This window comes from Pseudonaja textilis, chromosome 1, assembly GCF_049901715.1.
Source record: "Pseudonaja textilis isolate UNSWEBS1 chromosome 1, rPseTex1.2, whole genome shotgun sequence".
NCBI lineage: Eukaryota > Metazoa > Chordata > Lepidosauria > Squamata > Elapidae > Pseudonaja > Pseudonaja textilis.
The window spans coordinates 99566397-99586067 of record NC_141990.1 but is presented as its reverse complement, the minus strand read 5'-3'; the positions used below and the strand labels follow the sequence as shown (position 1 = coordinate 99586067).

The 19671-nt window shown below is 38.6% G+C and overlaps 1 protein-coding gene across 10 annotated transcripts in view; it reads right to left on the bottom strand.

Annotated features, from left to right (window-relative positions):
• DDO (D-aspartate oxidase) overlaps positions 1 to 17852 on the bottom strand; it is a 28258-nt gene extending 10406 nt beyond the window's left edge. The window contains exons 1-5 of one of the 10 annotated variants that reach the window (XM_087913090.1): positions 17760 to 17852; positions 7187 to 7431; positions 6153 to 6237; positions 4042 to 4219; positions 1988 to 2096 (exon numbers count right to left, since the gene is read on the bottom strand). In XM_087913090.1, coding sequence (XP_087769216.1) covers positions 1988 to 2096; positions 4042 to 4213 — 281 coding nt within the window. In that variant the 5' untranslated portion in view covers positions 4214 to 4219; positions 6153 to 6237; positions 7187 to 7431; positions 17760 to 17852. The other 9 variants (XM_087913109.1, XM_087913098.1, XM_026726616.2 and 6 more) reach the window with 9 other exon arrangements.
• Positions 17853 to 19671: the final 1819 nt, after the last annotated feature.

The following is a 19671-nucleotide window of genomic DNA, read 5'->3' as shown; positions in this document are numbered from 1 at the left end:
AGTTTAATTCCCGGTGAAAGGTTTGAATCCCATAGAATACTTAAATCTGAGGAATCCAAATAAGGATAAACCTGGTGATGTGCTGCCTCTTGGTGATGAGTGCAACTGGAGTTAAGTTTCAACTGGCAGCACTGCCATCTTACAGCTATAAACAGAGTATAGAAGATGTGAAGCAAGGACTGCTCTAAAGCAGTGGTCGCCAACCAGAGGGCCAGGGACCACTGGTGGTCCGTGAGAAAATGTTGGTGGCTCGCAGAGAAACGTCATGCCCAAAGCAATTAATCCAGGCTGCTCAGGAACACAAGGCTGCGCCACCCACGTGGCCCATGGGAATACAAGGCTTGTGTCACTTGCCTTGCGAACAACACAAGGTAGTGGGGGGGGGAAAGGCCGGAGAGGAAGAATTTGCCCCACTTGCCCCATGTGCATTGTCTGGCCACCAGGCTGCTTCTTTCCGCTTCTTTCTTCTTCTGCTTTTGTCTGCACCCAAGGAAAGCCGCAAAAGTCTTTCTTTCTCTCCCCCAAACTCTGCCAGAAATGAGTCTTTGGAACCCTGCAAGACATCCTGCTCCAAGAGGCTGAGCCATTCTGGTGGAGTTTGGGGGAGAGAAAAAAAGACTCCTGCTTCTTCTGCTGCTTTCCTTGCATGAAGCCAAAAGTCTCTCTCTCTCCCCCACCCTGAGAACGGAGTTGGAGATGGTATCCTGCGATCCAAAATAAAGAATCATCAATCGGTAGGAAAATGGAGTGGGGAGTTTTCTTCCAGACTTTTGGGGGGAATTTCCCAGGGTCTCTGGTCCGCGGGATTTAAAATTATATGTTTGGTGGTTCCTGAGGTCCAAAAGGTTGGCGACCCCTGCTCTAAAGAGCAGGCAAGTCATTTTGTTGACCCCTGAACAAAACACAAAAGTGCTGAGAAAAACAATGTTGCAAAATATTGACCACAGGAATGTACAAACTTCTGCTATTGCACCCACCCACTGTTTTCTTATTTTGAAACTGGTTTTGTAAGCAACTGGTTCTACCCACACACTGGAATTTTCCAATAACTCAGCTAAAGAAAGGCAGGAAAAAAGAGTTAATAATAATTAGTAATCCAGAGTTCTATACATATCTCATGGTTAACTGTACAAACCACACTGTTTTGTGCAAGCAAAACAGGGCGAGGCAGTGTATAGATGCACGTAACTCCACATTTGCCCTGGAGCCTCTGAATATTAGAAGGAGCTTTTATTATATACCTTCTACATAAATGGTATACTGTGTAGAAGAGATTTATAATCAGCCCCACCAGCAGAGCCAATTAACAAGATAAACAGGTTGTGTTCAGTATTATGATCCTCCCAAATACAACCTTAGGGTTCTTTCCCCAGTTGAGATATGGTCATATTCAGACTTTTCCCCCTCAGCCATCCCAAAATTCCCAATTCCATCACAACTTTCTGTGTGAACAAAGAGAAGTTCAACTAAATGTACCTAAAATCAATCTAGCACCGCATCCTATTTGTCACTGTCACCAATCAGATGCACTGTGGGAAGTCCCACAGAGGCAGGACTTGAGAGCAATTCTATCTTCTGATGTTACTTGCTGATAACTGGCATTTAACATCAAACCTGCCTTTGAGTATAAAGTACTGTGAGAAGTCAGTGAGCCTCTTATAGTACTGTTTATCAGCAGCACATTATAAAAATTATAGGTCCAAGCCCAGGCTTTTGAAAACTGAAACTCATTTTTAAAAGACAAAAACAAGTGCCGGTGCAACGTATTAATGATTCCCTAAATAAATTCTAAACCCAGTTTAAGGATCACGAGATATAATTCTAAAGTAAATGTGTATATTCTGTTTTTCTTCTGCAGAACTCAAGACTAGGGTTGTCTCCTGGTCCCCACCAGTATTACATGCCTCCCGAATTTTCCCCAATAAAGAGGCTTGATCAGCACAATGCTGAAAGAAATCACAAAAGCATTAATGAATTCTATATTCACCCAGATACCAAGTGAATCCCAGCTTCTGAGGCCTCTGGAGAATTGCAGATGGACAACAGATGGTCAAAAGTTTCCCTAAACCACTGCTTCTGCTGATCAACAGGTGTGCCTGTAGAGAAGAAAGAAAACAGATTTCAAATGGAGGGAAAGCATTTTAAGAAAACCTAGAAAAAGCAGGCATAAAATGGGCTGCACTGAAATTTGTTTATTGGATACAAACTGCTAATGGAAGGTTTTGAGAATCAAGCAGAGATTTCACACAGGAGGAAAGGGACAAAGATGGGGTCTCACACACCCCCAATCCCCATACTATTCATGCTATTTTGGGGGGTCATCCAGACTTCCAGGACAAATTTTCCAAAAACACAAGGAGTCGAAGAAGAGAAGGAGAAATCACAGTGCTCTTTTTCCCACTCCTCTCCTCCAGCAAGAGTAGAACTCTTCCTAATGACCCATTTCTCCCCATTTCGCTAAACATGTGGAATAAAGTGATGTGAGACAATAGTTTGGTTTGCATAGAGGCTAATAACACAAAATGATGGTTGATTCTCCCTGTGAGTCCTAACTATAAATGCAGCTGAAAACAGGAGCCACTAGCTCCCAAGATAAACGGCTAGTACATATGATGAGATGCAGAGGTAGTTATAAATTTATAGAACATAGAATCATGTGGCTGGAAGGGCCCTGGGAGGTCTTCTAGTCCAACCCCTGCTCAAGTCAGGAGCCTTATATGATCCCAAATGGCTGTCCAGTTTATTTTTCAAAACCTCCCCTGATGGAGCATCCACAATTCTGGGAAGCAAGCTATTCCATTGATCAATTGTCCTCACTATCAGAAAATTTCCCGTTACTTCTAGTTTGGCTCTCTCTTTAACAAGCTTCCATCCATTACTTCTTGTCCTGCCCTCTGGACAAGAATTCAGAATAAAGAAGAGGCTGTGGCATAGTCATTGAGACATAATGGCAGACACAGTGGGCAACCTCTGAGGCGGCCTTGGCCTGCTGATTTTACAGGGAACTTAGGCCATCCCATTTGCAATTTCTAAACCATGAAGGATAAAATCCTACAAGTGTGTTACATTTTTTTTTTCACAAAATGAGGGCAACTGTAGAGTATCCTGAGCAAAAAAACGGCTCCAAGAAAGTTTCTCCCACTCCTGGTTTTTCTGTTATTGATGATACCCTTCAGAATTTGGCTACATTAATTACTTATTAGGAGGAGGGCAAGTACAACAAGTCAGCATCACAGTTTGTCCTTGTTGAGACTCCCTCTTTGTAGAGTCTAAAAATGCAAGAAATGAGGAGTTTAAATCAAAATCACGTGAACGTTTATAGATGAAGTAGGAAAGTCCCATATAGGCCAATTGTAGGATATATGAATGTGTTGGGAACCTATTGCCAAACAATTTGTATCATTATTGTCATCATCATCACCACCACTATCCTCCACAACAATTGTGTCATGGAATATAATATCTGTACTAGAATGGCATGTGTAAAATAGCAGGAAACTATTATTCCCAAGAATTAAGATAAGATAGACTCTTCCTGACATGGACAATTTATTTGGTGATTTAACACTTAACATCTTAACACTGTCCAGGAAAAGTAATAGCTTGTACCATCATATACAGCATGGAGGTACTCTGGAAAATTTAGAAAGGCATCCAGTCTTAAAGATAAGCAGATAGTGTCTCTTTCTGAATAAATTACAACAGCTTCAGCTGTCTTACTCAAAATCAGAGGTGGTATTCAGCAGGTTCTGACCAGTTCTGGACAACCGGTAGCGGAAATTTTGAGTAGTTCGGAGAACTGGCAAATACTACCTCTGACTGGAGATTTTACAGATTTTACCAAGCCATGCCCACAGAACCAGTAGTAAAAAAAATTGAATCCCACCACTGCTCAAAATGTACCAGTTAAAAGGCTGGAAGAGCTGTACTTCCTAGAAAATTGATTTCGGGGCTACAAAGTAAAAATCGGGGGAAAATAGGCATAATATAAATACTTGGATAACTTCAAATTTTGCTTTACGAAATGTAACTTTTGCTTGCCTGAATAAAGATGTGGGATAAGCATTCCTGCAGCAACGTCACTGGTCGTGTGAGGAGAAAATCTATCAGCCATGACAGACACACTGCAGTTTGGAATGGAGTCCGAAATGTACACAGCTGTGGATAAACCGATCAGACCGGCACCAACAACAACAATCTTTGCCTTGGACATGTTCTGCTAAGAGGAAGAGGAAGAGGAAGAAGAGGGTCTGAGTTTGAAGACAAGGCTTCTGCATGGTTGGTTGCCAAGAAATCTACTCAACATAGCCATGGGGTAACTAGGGCAGAGGTCCCCAAACTTGGCAACTTTAAGACTTGTGGACTTCAACTCCCAGAATTCTCCAGCCAGCATAACTGACTGGAGAATTCTGGGAGTTGAAGTCCACAAGTCTTAAAGTTGCCAAGTTTGAAGACCTCTGAACTAGGGATTGAATGGAAGCTGAAGGATACTAAAAAAAATACTTATACTATGTAACATTTTATAATATCTCAACTAATTCTATTACACATACTTAATTCTCCACAGAAAAACAGAAAAGATATGAAGGAGCTCTTAAGCCATACTCTGTCCTGCTTGGGTGAAGGGATTTAACAGGAGAATGTGACCACCCATATGACTGAATGGTCCCATTTGGAGACAATTAAATTGGCAACTGGCAACCAGTTGTATTATGATCTGCCATGAGGTAGGTTTTTCTTTTTGTTTAATCATCATCATCATCATTTTAGCCATTGTCTGTCCATTGCAGGATGAAGGCCTCTTCCACATGTTTCCAATCAATAAGACCCTGAGCTTTCTTTTGCCAAATGGGCCCACAATACTTGCTGATGTTGTCACTCCATCTTGTTTTAGATTTCTTTCATGGACTCATTTTATCACGTGGGATCCATTCTACAACTGCCTTGATCCACCTGCCATCAGTTCTTTTTGCTATGTGACCAGCCCATTTCCATTTCCTTTTTTTTTACTCTCTTGATGATATCCTACACTTTCATTTGTTCTGTAATCCATGTGCACATCTTGTCTTGTGATGCCAGACATGTATCTTTCCATGGCTCTTTGCACCACTCCTAGCTTGTACATTAATTGTGAGGTTAGTATCCAAGTTTCACCATATTATACTATGATTTATTATGGTTTAATGTTGTGGCCCCGATTCCCGAGCCTGTGCTGTCAGAGGAAGAAGACCTGGAAGATGAGGAGGAGGAACTGAGAATGCCTTTCTCTCCAGGACCTTCCTCTCCGGCAATGCCTTCCTCCCTGATAATGCCCCAGGTTTCATCAGACAACCGAGAGGAACAGCCTGAGATTAATCAGGAGGAAGGCATATCGGAGCAGCCCGACAAGGAGTAAAGAGGAAGAGTATTGGCTTGATCCTACGGAGCATCGTAGGGAGAAACGTGAGCAGCAACGTAGGAGGTGTGCGAGGGTCAGAGTGTGAGCTGAGTCATTGAGCCACACCCTACAGGGGATAAAAGTGGGTGTGTTTTCGGCTGGAACTTTGTACGGGACAAAGTTTAATCTTACTTCAGATTTTCTTCGTGAATGATTTTTGTGGACTGCCTTGTAATTTCCTGTGAGTAGATTTTTATTTGTTATCAGTTCGGACTTGGCAGGCAGAGGGTGTTGGAATGCCAAGGATATTATCAGTTCCAAAGAATTAACTCTGTGAAGTCCAAGCCAGCTTGCCTGCCTGTGTTTGTATGAGTTTGTATTCCTTCATCTTTTGGGAAAGAAGAAAAGTGAGACTGAACAGTTTAATATAGCACTTAGCCTTATATAATGCTTCACAGTGCTTTTACAGTCCTCTCTAAATGGTTTACAGTCAGCATATTGCCCCCAACAATCTGGGTCTTCATTTTGTCCACCTTGGAAGGATGGAAAGCTGAGTCAACTTTGAGGTGGTGGGACTTGAACCGCTGAACTGCTGGCAATCAGCAGTCAGCAGAAGTAGCCTGCAGTACTGCACTCTAACTACTGCTGTGCAAGTAACAGCCTATTTTGTCTTATTCAATAAATAGTAGTTTAAGAGCTGGAGTTGGCAGCTCGCAGCTGGCACGATTGCATTTAAATACCAAATCAAAAAGTAAGGTAAAACAACTTTTCCTACCTTGCTAACTTTAGCCGTGTTGACTCTTAGGGGCAGCAATGATCCATTCTCTTCTTTAAGCTAAGACAAGCCGGTCATCGTTTGCCTAAAATCAAAGATCGGTACAAAATGCAAAAGATTAGACTCCGGTTCAAAAAAAAAAATCAATGCAAAACACAGAATGTGCAAAGAAAACTAGCAAGAGGCCTCATGCTGACACTGTGCCCTTGTCTAAAAGCATCAACAAAGATGTTCAGAGACTTACTCTTAGGTCAGGCACATGTTATTTACTTGGTTGAAACTGCTTCTTCAAGGTTTTTGTAAGTAAATAATTGGAGGACCAGGGTGGTTCTTTTTTTATTATTATTCTTGTGACCTATGATACTCATCACCCTGGGAGAGCTTAACTGATGTATGCATGCAATGTTCCCTGTGCAATCAAGTTAACTAGCTGGAAGTAGCTAGGGAAAAAAGCAAGGTACATCAACACTATTATGAGACTTTTTTAAAGTCAGTAGCTCAGGGACAGCGAGTCCCTTCCCTTCCCCTTCCTAAAGCATGCTGAACAAAAATCTATTCTCAAGTTACACAACTTGTTTAATTTCAACAGTATTCTTTTGTTGACAGAATTATCAACGCAATGAATCAGAAACCTTTGCCAATATTTTTCTGCTGCACATCCAGACCTGCTTTCGGCCCATCAGAATGGCCCACACATGGACTTAGCAGAATCAAAACTTCCTAGTTTAACTTAATAAGCAACATTAATTCATAGGTGTCAATAGATAGGCATGCTGGATAAGAGATCTGGAGAGGACATCTGTAAGCTCATTCTAAGTGCTGTTAAGGTACAGTGCATTCCTCCAGTTCCTAAGCCAACAGAAAACTCATTAAGTAATTTGTGCTGTCCCAAAAGACGAGTTCAAATCTGCCAAAGGAATGAGACTTGCAAATTACAATTTTTACTGCAAGATAATTTAAAGAGAGAGATTGGCAAATTTCACTGGCTTCCTTTCCCCTCTCTCTCAAAATAAGCATCAGGTAGGAAAAATTACCATCAATCCCAGTCCATGGAAGAAAGGTCCACCCTGGTGAATGTAGCGTCATCTGTCTTTCTAATCACCTGTGTGGTAGTTAAACCACAGACTGGTTTCCGAAAGTTTTTCTGCTGACTGGGCACCGTGCATGCATTAAGACAGCTCCTTCCACTTAATCCTGGACCATTCTCCACCCCACTGCACAGAAGGTCCAGAAAACTGGTTAGCCTGTAACAAATCAATCACCCTTCCTGTCACTTGAGCTAGAAGAGAATTTGGCAGAGAATGCTTGTCACTTTTCCTCAAACTCCAGAATGACCCTCATTAATAATGCTACAAGTTGTTAGCAAGTGGTTGCACCTGAAATTATCCCAGGTGGTCAAAATAGTACTGAATAAGAAAAATGGCACATCCTTCCTTCCAAAGTCATAAAAAAGGTAATAAATGTACCAAACCCTTTGCCGGCAAAAACAACAAAACATTTTGACAATTTTTGCACACAGAATCAGCAATACTGTTTCTTCCTTGTTAAATCAACCCTCAGCCCCTTTCTTTTTTTTTCCCCCTGGATCCAGTGAAAGACTCTTGAACATTTGTTTAATGATATTATCTTTGTTTATTGGTGAAGTACAACAGATGGGAGTAATACAATTATGATAGCTCAATAAAACACATGAATACAGTTAATGTCTGTACAAACAATCAACATGCCGAAGTTTTAAGAAATGGAAAACATACTTCCTATGATTTAAAGATGAAGGAAATTTATCCTCACATTTTGTTTAATTTCTATTGAATTCCTCAATGAATGTTTGAAAAAGGATGGATTCTTTTTTGGTTGGTATCTTAAGACATTTGAGGGTTGTTTTATCTGCATGATTTTATCGTGTTCCTTCATGGTTCTTTCTTGGTCCCACATTAATACATAGGATAATACAATTTTAGGAAAAAACATAAGCTATATATGTAGTTGTGATGATGTTTTTATTAAAAAGTATGGCTTGATGTCCCACAAACATGATTATTCTATGTAGAAGGAAAGAAACACTCCTGATGTTAAAAAAAGGATTTGATGGATGTGTTCTTTATCATCTAGAACAGAGTTTTTCAAACTTGGCAACTTTAGGAAGTGTGCACTTCAACCTCCAAAACTGAAGTAATATATTTATATATGGTCTAGATCAGGGGTCTCCAACCTTGGCAACTTTAAGACTTGTGGACTTCAACTCCCAGAATTTGTTGCCTGAGGAATTCTGGGAATTGATGTCCACAAGTCTTAAAGTTGCCAAGGTTGGAGACCCCTGATCTAGATTTCATGTTGGAGGATTTTAGTTTTTGTTAATTAAATATATTTTTCTTAAAGTAACAAATGAAAACAGATTGATTTTATTTTAACCATATGTTTAATAACAGCTCCAGTGATCTACCAGAAGACTGCTCCTTTCCAAAGGCATATCAGGTATACTTCAGCCACTCCTTTTTAGAATGCCAAGACATTCTAGACCAGTTTTTTCTAAATCAGATATTGTAGATCACGGGTGTCAAACTCGCCATGTCATATTGCTGTCACATGACATTTCACAAAGTTTTCCCCCTTGTGGAGCTGAGGTGGGCATGGCCTGCTCATGACACATCTGGCCCACGGACCGCCAGTTTGTAGATCAATATGCTGGTTGGGGAATTCTTGGAGTTGGAAGTCCACACTTCTTAAGAGTTGCCCAGTTTAGGGAGATGGGAGGAGCCTGCGCCGTGGCGATACGGTTTGCAATCGAGCTCCTCGATTGCAGCCGATATCTCCGCTACCGGCCGGTCCAACGGACCTCACGCTGTCCCGTAGGGGGCAGCCATCGTGAGCGTACCCTGAGGACTCCGGGGATACCGCAAAATCCCTGGAGAGCCCGGGTGAAGCTCTTCTTGCCAGCGGCGGAGAGGCAGCCCCATGCTGCTGAAGCCGGGGCAGCTCCAGAAGGAAAGAGTTTGAGAAAGAGTTTGTCGGTTGGGTGAGAACTTTTTTTTTATTTAATTTTTGAGTTTTGAAAGTTTACTCTGACTATTTGAAGAAACCTGTGTGATTTTTGTTTTTTTTGACAAAACTGACTAAGCGGCGTTCTTTTTAGGGAAACGTCAAAGAGAGAATCCATTTTTTTTTCCTTTTCTTCGCTTCCGGACTTTATTGTTATTTATTGGATAACTGGACTGTTTTTTTTATATATTCATATGTTTTATTCTTCTTCTGGACTTTTTATTTTTGGGCTAGAAGCTTCTCTTGATTTTGTTTGATTTTGTGCTTTTGCTTTTGTGTATTCCACGTTCCACGGCTTTCCCTTTCCAGAGAGGAGGGGGAAAGTGAGAACTAAGATACTTTGTAACACTGCCACCTAGAGGCTCGGAAATATTTTACTTGAACTGGAAAAAACAGACTCTTCTTCTCAAGGACATCCTCTGATAAGATAGAGGAAAGCACTCTGTGGAATATTATTACAGGTGTCTTTCTGGATATTTATGGCTTGCTTTGAAGCTTGTGGGAAAGAGAAGGGAGTTATAATTAGAGCCTTGGATAATTAAATAGAGTGCAGTGTATTGTTGCTTATTCTCTTTTTCTAATTTTTTTCTGAGTTCTGCCAACCCCTCCACTAACATCAAGGTCTCTACTTTTAAGCTTGATTTATTTGCAAAGGAAGCCTCTGGATTTCTTTTCTTTTTTTTTTTTACTTTTATTTTATTTTGATTTAATTTGCTTTATTTTTCTTTTGCCCATTTGGATCCTGTTTTTTCTGTTTTCTTTTTTTTTTTTAATGTACATTAGTGGACTATTTTTTTTCTTTCCTTTTTCAATTGAGGTTTCTTTTTTTTTTTTTTTTTTGCTGGACTAAGGTGTGGAATTTGAAGAAACTTATTTTTCTTGGTTTTTGTGTTGTTTTGTTTTTTTCTTTTTCTTTTTCCTTCTTCTTTTTGGCTTTGTCTTGTTTATTATTATTATTGGGTTTTTATTCTTACTTTTACTCTTTTTCATGGATTATTTTTTTTTTATTGGATTAAGGTCAGGAAGAATTTGAAGAATTTTTTCCTTTTTTTTTCTCTCACTATTGGCTTTTTTATTGTTGGCCTTTTTATCTTGGATTATAACTTCATATTTTTTTTGTGGATTAAAATTTGAAAGAACTTGAAGAGTTGGAACCACTTAAAATGAGTAAGAAACTTATATCTTCGGTGCCTCTATGTCTGCTTCTGCCTCCCCACCTTCTGGACAGCGCCAATTCAGACATTGTTAAAGCAAGATAAAGAAAAAGAAAAAGAACAAGAAAGAGTATCCTTTCAGATGATTATGCAAGGAATTCAAGATCTTAAGGTAAAAATGGATACTATTGAACAAAGTACAAGTAGGATGGAACAGATGATGGTAAAATATGAGGAGAGACTTCAAAATGTTGAAGAGGGGGCAAACAAAGAGAGGAGAAGATTGGAAACATTGACAATAGATTAACAGTGATTGAATAAGAAAAAGTGAGATGTTGAAGTGGGAGTTGGATAGATCAGAATTTTATCTCAGATTTCAAAATATAGAAGAAGAAAAAGGACAAGATTTGGCCACGATAATGGTAGGAATTTTGGCGGAGGCGCTTCGAGATAACAGAAGAGAAGATGATGGATGGAATAGATGAGATATATCGAGTTTTACAAGATATGCGATGAGAAATAACCTACCCAGAGAAGTTCATATTAGATTTATTAAAAATCTTTGAAGACACAAGTATTGCAAGTAGCAAGAGAGAAGCCACTGAAATACAAAGGTAAAGAAATTTTGGTTTTAAAACAAATACCTAGAAGAGTGAGAGAGATGAGAAGAGAATATCGATTCCTGACTAAAAGGTTATTGGAAAAAGAGGTGTCTTACAGATGGTTGATTCCAGAAGGATTGATGTTTACGTGGCAGGAACAGAGACATAGAATTGATTCAATCGAGAAAGCAGAACTGTTTTGTGCAGAGGTTCTTGGAGGGAGAGAAGGAGGAGTAGGAAAGGAGGTCTCATCAATTGAACCCCAAGAGGAACAAATGGAGATTGGAAAAGAAGAAGGTGCAGTAGGTGGACAAGTGGATATTAAAGATCAACGTGAGGCAAGACCCACGAGAGTGGTTAAATCTAAATATAAAATATAATTATGGAAGAGAAAAACTGATTACAATGAATATAAATGGACTGAATTCAGCTGCTAAGAGAAGGAAGACTTTCCATAAATTAATGAAATTAAGGTTTGATATAATTTGCTTACAAGAAGTTCATATTAAAAAGCAACATGAACAATTGTTATTACAACCAAAATTAGGGAAATTGTTTACCTCTTTGACACAATCCAAGAAAAGAGGGGTGGTTTTATATATTAAAGAGGCCATTCCAGCAAAAATGATTTATACAGATGATGATGGGAGAATATTAATGGTAGAAACAATGGACAATAATAGAAAGATACTTTTGATTGCAATTTATGCCCCGAATGATAAACAGGAAGAATTCTATAGAAAATTACATACTAGGATTGCTGAACTTGACTATGCTAATATAATTATGATGGGAGACTTTAATGGAATTGTGGATAATAAACTTGATTATATCGCAACAGCAGTAAAGCATAACAGAAAAATTCTTCCTAAATCCTTTTTTAAAATGATAGATGAACTAACTTTAAAAGACATATGGAGAGAAAGAAATGATAAATCTAAGCAATTTACGTTCTATTCAAATAGGCATTTATCATGGTCCAGACTGGATATGATTTGGATCTCAACAGATTTAATGTCTAGTATTCAAGAAGTAAATATTGAAACAAGCACTTGGGCTGACCATAACCCATTGACAATTAAATGGAAGGGACAAGGGAAAAGATCGAGATGGACATTAAATAATACTATTTTAAAGGATAAGGAATTTATACAATGGATGGAGAAAGAACTGGCCTTTTTCTTTAAAGAGAATAGAAAAGAAGACACCTCAACACAGAATGTTTGGGACGCAATGAAGGCCTATGCTAGAGGCTTGATAATAGACTATACAAGAAAAAGGAATATTAGGAAAAGGCAAACTCTTAAAGCCTTGGATGACGAATATAAGAGACTTGAAAAAGAATTACAGAAAATACCACACAGAAAAGATGTCAAACTGAAACTGGATATAACTAAACATAAAATGGACTTAATAGAGAAAGAAGAACTGGCACAGAAAATTAGGAATGCTAAACAGAATTATTTTGAGGATGCAAATAAGCCAGGTAGATGGCTAGCATACAAATTGAGAAAGGAGAAAGAGTCGAGGAAAATACTGCAGTTAATAGATCGACCAAGGTAAAATTTGTTATGGCAGCAAAGAAAAAAAGAAATTATCTATGATTTTTATAAGCATTTGTATAAGAAAGAAGACATTGATGAGGAGAAAGTTAAACAATACTTGCAGAATGTAAATTTACCTAAGATATCTAAAGAGATTGAAGAAATGCTAGAAAGCAATATAACAATGATGGAGCTAAGCCAAGCACTTAAGAAACAAAATAATGGAAAGAGTTGCCCAGTTTAAAAAGCACAGAGTCCACTTTTTCCTGCAGCCTAAGCCAGCCTGGCCACAGATGGCAGAGCACAATAATGGGGGAGGGGGAGAGGGGAAGGAGGGAAGGGAAAAATAATATGCCAATATCAGCCTCAACCAGCCAAAGTCAGTCCATGGCTACAGCATTATGTGTGTCACATATAACTTGCATACCATAACATACGACAGAAGAAAACAGAAACTTTTTAAATGCATGATAACGACTTGATAGCCAGGCAGCTTTCTCTTACAAATGCTCAGTTATTGTCCCTATTTTAAAAATGCCCAATCGCACATCACACATTTACAAATGCCCAATCGTATACTAAAAACATGGATATGTTTGCCTGTATGTGTCAGGTTTCTAAGTGATGAAATCCATTTTTTAAAAAAAGAGCAAAGTCCATCTTCCAAAACAATTTCTTTTATTTAGGAAATCAGCAAATTGGCAAAGTCTGTTGTAATTCCGGATCTGACACAACCCGGATTACACCACATAATTTTGGAAGTTAGAAATAACCCCCCAAAGTCCTATTTCCCATAGAAGTAAATCAACTTTTCCTGGTGTCTTCAATCTCCACCTCCAGGTCTCAATGTGGTCAGCTTTTGTTCCCACGGGAAGAAGAACCACCTAGCCTAAACAACTCTCTCTATCTCCACTCCTCCCACCTTAGGAATGTGGCAAGCCCGAAACCCTTCCCCCTATAACCAGAAAAGAGAAAGAAAGAAAAGGAATATATAATAAGGCTAAATAAAATGGCTACGCATGTCAATTTTGGGCTTGACAGTATGTGCTAGCCATTTAAAACAAATATTTCATTTTTTTGAATGGAGTGAGGAATGACTTTTGTGGTTTCTTTAAATTGTATTTTTTTCTTTCTATGATTTTTATTTTGTGCTATGGATCTATCTAGAATATCTATCTATATCATGAATCATAGCAGCAGACTCAATCATGGAGATGTTTTGTACTTTTCAATTGGTCAGGTGCAAGGAGAGGCTCATGATATTCCTATCCTGTCCTCAGTATCCAATGGCTGCAAAAGGGAAGATGATCCCACCAACAATGTGCAAACAGTTTGGAAGGATTGAGGAGTGGAAATATTGCTGTTTTGAAGTGTACAAAATGACACCTTGGCAGAGATTTATGGTACTGGGTATCAATTTGACATGTAAGTGCTTAAAGTACATACATGTTTAGAAACACTATCTAAGAATACCTTTGCTACAGACTTCATATTCTATAGCAATTTTATCTTTGATTTATATATAAATAGATGCAGTTTAGGAAACAAGTTGAGTTTTTAATGGGTTTGAACAAGATGTCTTTTGCAATCTGTTTAAAAATAGCTGAAAAGCTTGAATTTCTACGTAGTTTTGCCATTTTACTGATCTGTTTTGCTTCAAAACAAGAATCTGAACTTTGAACTTGGCAAGAAAAAATCCAGTTGATAATTTCCCAAATATATTACCTGGAAAGGGCTACCAGTTAAAAGAACAGCTGAAATATTTGTTCTTTGTCCCTTCTAGGAAAGAATACAGCATTTTTTTTAATGTGTGTGGATTCCTGCCATACCTGTCCTTTCAAAAGTCACATTGCAAAAGGTTTCGTAGACCAAAGGACTTTCTAAACTTCTCTGAGGATTTTCTCAGAGTTCTCTTTGAGTATTTGATAGTTAGACTTACAAATTGAAGATGGCTAGCTAAACTCCTCCCTCCAATTAACTTTTGTAAGTGTTTTATTTGCAAGCATTCATGAATTTTTATTAAGATGGGGTTTTAAAACCACATATACAACATGCTTTGCTTTATTTTATTTCATCAATTAGAAAAAACAAATGCTATCATGGGAATTCTGGGAATTGAAATCCATACACATGAATGATTCCCCCCAGGTTGGAGAAAACTGCTCTGGAAAACGTATTTTATTTATTTATTTTTATTTATTTTATTTTGTCAAGCGATTATTAGATAACAGGTATATAAGTATAAACATGGTTATGAATACATGAAATGGATATGAATAAGAAAAAAAGAAACAATATACTGCATAGTAGCCTGATTCATAGTAGCCAGATCATGTCGAGTTGACTTTTATTGCTAAAGAAATTATTTGTCTTAGACTACATTCCCACCATTCTGTAATCTGCGGAAAGATAAAAATTCATAATCTATAGCTATAATTCAGAATCTGACAACAAAAAATGAACAATTCACTTACAGAATCCAAGCTATTTGGCTCCTAGAACTTTTGCTTTGATTTCTGAATGAACTTTCAGATATTGTTACTATTGTCATCATCCTATTTAAATAATAGCATCTTGAATGTTTCAGTGTGTCCTTCCCAAATTGTGGGATGTGGCTAACAATATGCTAAATCAGTATATAAAAAACAAAACTGCATGCAGTATTCCAGGTGTGGCCTTGCTAAGGCTTTATAGAGTGATACTAGTACCTCACATGATCTTGATTCTATCCCTCTGTTAATGCAATTTAGGATTGCATTGGCTTTTTTGGCTGCTGCTGCACATTTGCTGGATCATATTTAATTGATTGTCCATTAGGACTCCAAGATCCTTCTCGGTTACTATTATAAGCCAGGTTCTACCTAATCTGTACATCTACTTTTGGTTTTTCTTGTCTAAGTGTAAGACCTTACTTTTCTCTACATTAAATTTCATTTTGTTATATAGGCCCAGTGTTCAAGGCAGTCGAGATCCATCTGGATCTTGAGTCTATCTTCTAGGGCAAGGGTGTCCAACTCGCATTGGTACAGCATTCTCACATGACATATCACGACTTTACCCTCCTTATCTACCAGCATGTGACATATCTGGCCCGCAGGCCCCAAGTTTGACAGCCCTGATCTAGGGGGTTGTATATTCCCACCAGCTTAGTATCATCTGCAAATTTGAGTTCCCCTTCCATTCCCTCATCTAAGTCATTATGAAGATATTGAGGAATGAGCCAAAGACAGAACCTTATGCTTACTTTCCCCTCCATATAGATCATGGTGGGATTCAAAAAATTTTTACTATCGGTTCTGTGGGTATGGCTTGATGGGCATGGCAGTGGAAGGATACTGTAAAATCTCCAGTCAGAGGTGGTATTTGCTGGTTCTCTGAACTACTCAAAATTTCCGCTACCGGTTTTCCAGAACTGGTCAGAACCTGCTGAATACCACCTCTGATATAGATGTAGTACCATTTTTGCTCATATGACTATTATGATAAAATATATCATCACTAAGGAATACTTAAAGTAGCCTTTAAATGATGGTGAGCAATAGTAACAAACAAACCTTATAAAAATTAATTTATGAGAAGCAAACTGATGTTTCCTGTTATTTCAATGTTCATCTCAACTACCCAGCTCCTTTATTTACAACTGAATTTCTTTTGGGAAAATGGGTACACTTAAAAAAAAACTGGGTTCCAGATACTTGTCAATGTTATTTTCTAAAGATGCTTATGGAATCCAGTGGCTTTCATGGAAATGAAGACAAAGATGAAGGGAACTTTTGCAGAATGTTACCTGGTTGGTGTGGTCACGGTTGTTTTGTAAATTTTGTAAAAAAATACAGCAACTCAAGTAGGGCAGAAAACTTGCTCGCAAATTTATTTTCTGCAATGCAATCTTTTCTTGGCAGTGTTATATGGTGAATGATAATTTAACTCCAAAACAATAATCTGCATTTAGTAAGGGCTTTAAAGGCTGGATCATATGTCTACGACTACTCCATGACTGACAAGTGAAATCTTTGACCTCAAACAGCTGACTAATATGGAGGTACAAAAAGCAGCACTCCAGTCAGCCAATCCCACCCCTCTTGGGAAAATACCTCCTTTGGTGTTCTTAACAAAACTTTTTTTCCTTGCAAGGAGGCAAAAGGGAATAAGATTACAAGGCATTCTCCTCTCTATCTCCAACTAAAAGTATATGGGAAAGGTGGGAAGGAGGCAAGCCAAGAGGACAGAAAACTCTTGCCAATGAAAAACTGTCCATTCCCAAATGTGAGTGTCCCTTAAATTAAACAGTAGATTTGTCAAGCCAGAAGTGAATCAGATCAGCTGCTCAATGTAAGAAAGCCACACAGAAATACAGAGGAACAGTACATGCACCCTCAAACAAGGCCACAAACTCTCTTTGGAGGTTTTCTTTTAAAAAAAGAACCTGTCAGAGCAATATTGAGGCTATCTCTCTTTTTATACTTTTCATGGCTTCCTCGCCATCTTGGTTGAAGTCAGAAACTTGTGATAACTAGATCTTGTGAATAAAAGTTCAGCTAGGCTAATAAAAGCATTTCCTTCCTTATGGATTTTGAATTTGACTTTTGCTTACTCAAAAATAAGCCCCATTTCCAAGGAGTAGCTCCTGTTCCTAAATAACCGCATAGCGTTTTTGCTGAGCGTTTATGGCACATAAAGCTTTCTTAGAGATTTATCAAACAGGTGGGTTCTATAAAAGCATATGCTGTAAAAAAAAAAAAAAGATGCTAACTATTAAGGAGTCACCGGACACTTTGCTTATTTTTAGTGCAAAAGGTCGGTAGCTCTGGTCATGCCATTGCTTCAGTAAAATAAGAAAAATTACAGAACGAATATGAGAATATATTTCCCCCCAAAACACTTTAATGCTGTCAGGAGTTTGAGTGTATCAATAAATACCACTCACTAAGCTTATTTCATAAATGTTAATGACAAACCATCACTTTTCAAGAATCAAGCCTCTGTGTGTGTGTGTTTGTGTGTTTCAAAATATCGTTCTTCCAAAGTTAGTTAAGACAAGGAAAAAATATTTAAAAACCTATTGATGGCTTGATCAATATCAGGGAAGAGCAATTTCTCCACGGGTGCAAAAAAGAAAACTTATGTTGCTGTAAAGTACAACTTAACATACGTTTCATGTACAAGCCTGCATTTGCAAGAATTGACGTAAAGCTTTCAAGAACCACACGTATTACATGGGGAAAGGAGAGGGAGGACAGAAATACCTTTCTTCTTCGCAGAAGAAACCTGATGCTTTCTGACAAGCGCGGCTTTCGCACAGAAGCGTTGCGTATCAGAGAATCAGGCGGATCCAAGCTCAACACCGGAAAACATGACTCCAGTGGGCGGAGTTATCATGATTAGCCAACTCTACTAGATTCTGATTGGACGGAGTGGGAGAAAAGACGTCTTCTGCTCCTTTTTTTTTAAATTGTCGCTCGCGCGTGCGCGTTCGAAAAGTCTTGTGAAAGATGCGACTTTCGGAGGAATTTCCTTTTGAGGCGGCAGCCCTGGGACTGCTATTTGAAGACATGGGGGAAAGTATTTGAATGGTTGCTTTGCTACAGTCTTTATATTCAGCACGGCTAAATTGTACGAGCACAATAGTAGCAAAAAAACAACAACCCACAGGTAACATGTGAACATTCCGTGTGATTTGGTTATGGATTAGCACAAGGGTCTTCAAACTTGGCCAGTTTACGACTTGTGGACTTCAACTCCCAGAATTCCTGAGCCAGCATGACTGGAGGAGGAATTCTGGGAGTTGACGTCCACAAATCTTAAAGCTGTCAAGTTTGAAGACCCCCTGGAGCATATCGCATGAAAGATAGTTATGCAATAGGATATCTCAGAGTTCTGCCTTGCTCTTCAGCTTATTTACAACTGACATAGTTGAGGGCACAAATGGGAGTCTTGGCAAATCTGCAGATGACACAAAGGAGGTGAAGAAAATTGTTAATTTCACAAAACAGGCTGAAGGTTCAGTGATAAGTAGTTCTGTTTAGCAAAGCTCTGGATCCAGTGATGAGAATTGTGAGATGCTAAGTTGGTACCTTGGCTTGGCAGAGGTTGTGAGAAAGTTCTGGGTGTTCTGAAAAACGACAAGGTAAGCACAAGGCGCACTGTGCTGCAGCTGCCAAAGGAGCCAATGTTTTGAGCCACAGAAGTGGAGGCTGGTACAGAGGTACAGTATAATGTCAAGATCATGGAAGTGATCATTCTGTTCGAGACAGCATTGGTCAGACAGCAATTGGAATACTAGGTTGGGTTTTGATTTCCCCAAACAAGCAGACTGCTGAGAAACTGGAGAGTGTAGAGAAGAGCATCAAATATAGTGAAATCCTTGGAGATTAAACTCCATGAAATAATATTAAAAGAATTAATTATATCTAAACTTTAAGAAGAGAAGACAAAAGGGGAGACATAATAGCAGTCTTTTAATACTTGAAGAGCCATCACAAGAAGCCATGCATTTATTCTCTGTAATGCCTTACAGAAACAAATTCTTTATAGAGAGAGGTCCAATCCCAAAATAAAGAGTAATTTGCTGATCATAATAGCTCTTAAAGAGCGGAATACCTGGCCTTCTGAAGTTATGGGTATTCCATCATGGGGTTTTCAAACAAAGGACAATCTGAGACGGCTCAAGAATTCTTATCCTAGAGAGGGGTTTAGGGTAGAGGACATCTTCTTCTAGGCTTTCCTATAGTTATACAATTTTATAAACTTAGTCAAATGTAATTCATTCATTAAATCAGGGTGAATCAATCCATGGTTTAATATGATATGGGAGTGTAGTCACTAAACTAATCCAAGCGTAGAATCAGTGTTATGTAGGTTTCTTACTGGGAATTGAATACAGTTTGAAGGTGACTTTACCATTGTTTTTACCTGTACAGAAGTGAATTTCATACAACTTAGAATAGAAAAGTAGAGGTTCCCTTTTGTCACCCCTCCTCCATGAGTTTTTGCTAATTTTTAAATTCCATTCCATCTTCATTTCCTGGCAGTACACCCTATCCAACAATTAAGTAGAGCTAGGTCTAATACTTGGATTAATACTTCCAAAATTGATAGAACTGAGCTTGCAGAATACCAGAAGTTAAAATATGAGTGGATTATGGTTCAGTGAAATGAGTGAACCCAGAGCAATTGCAAC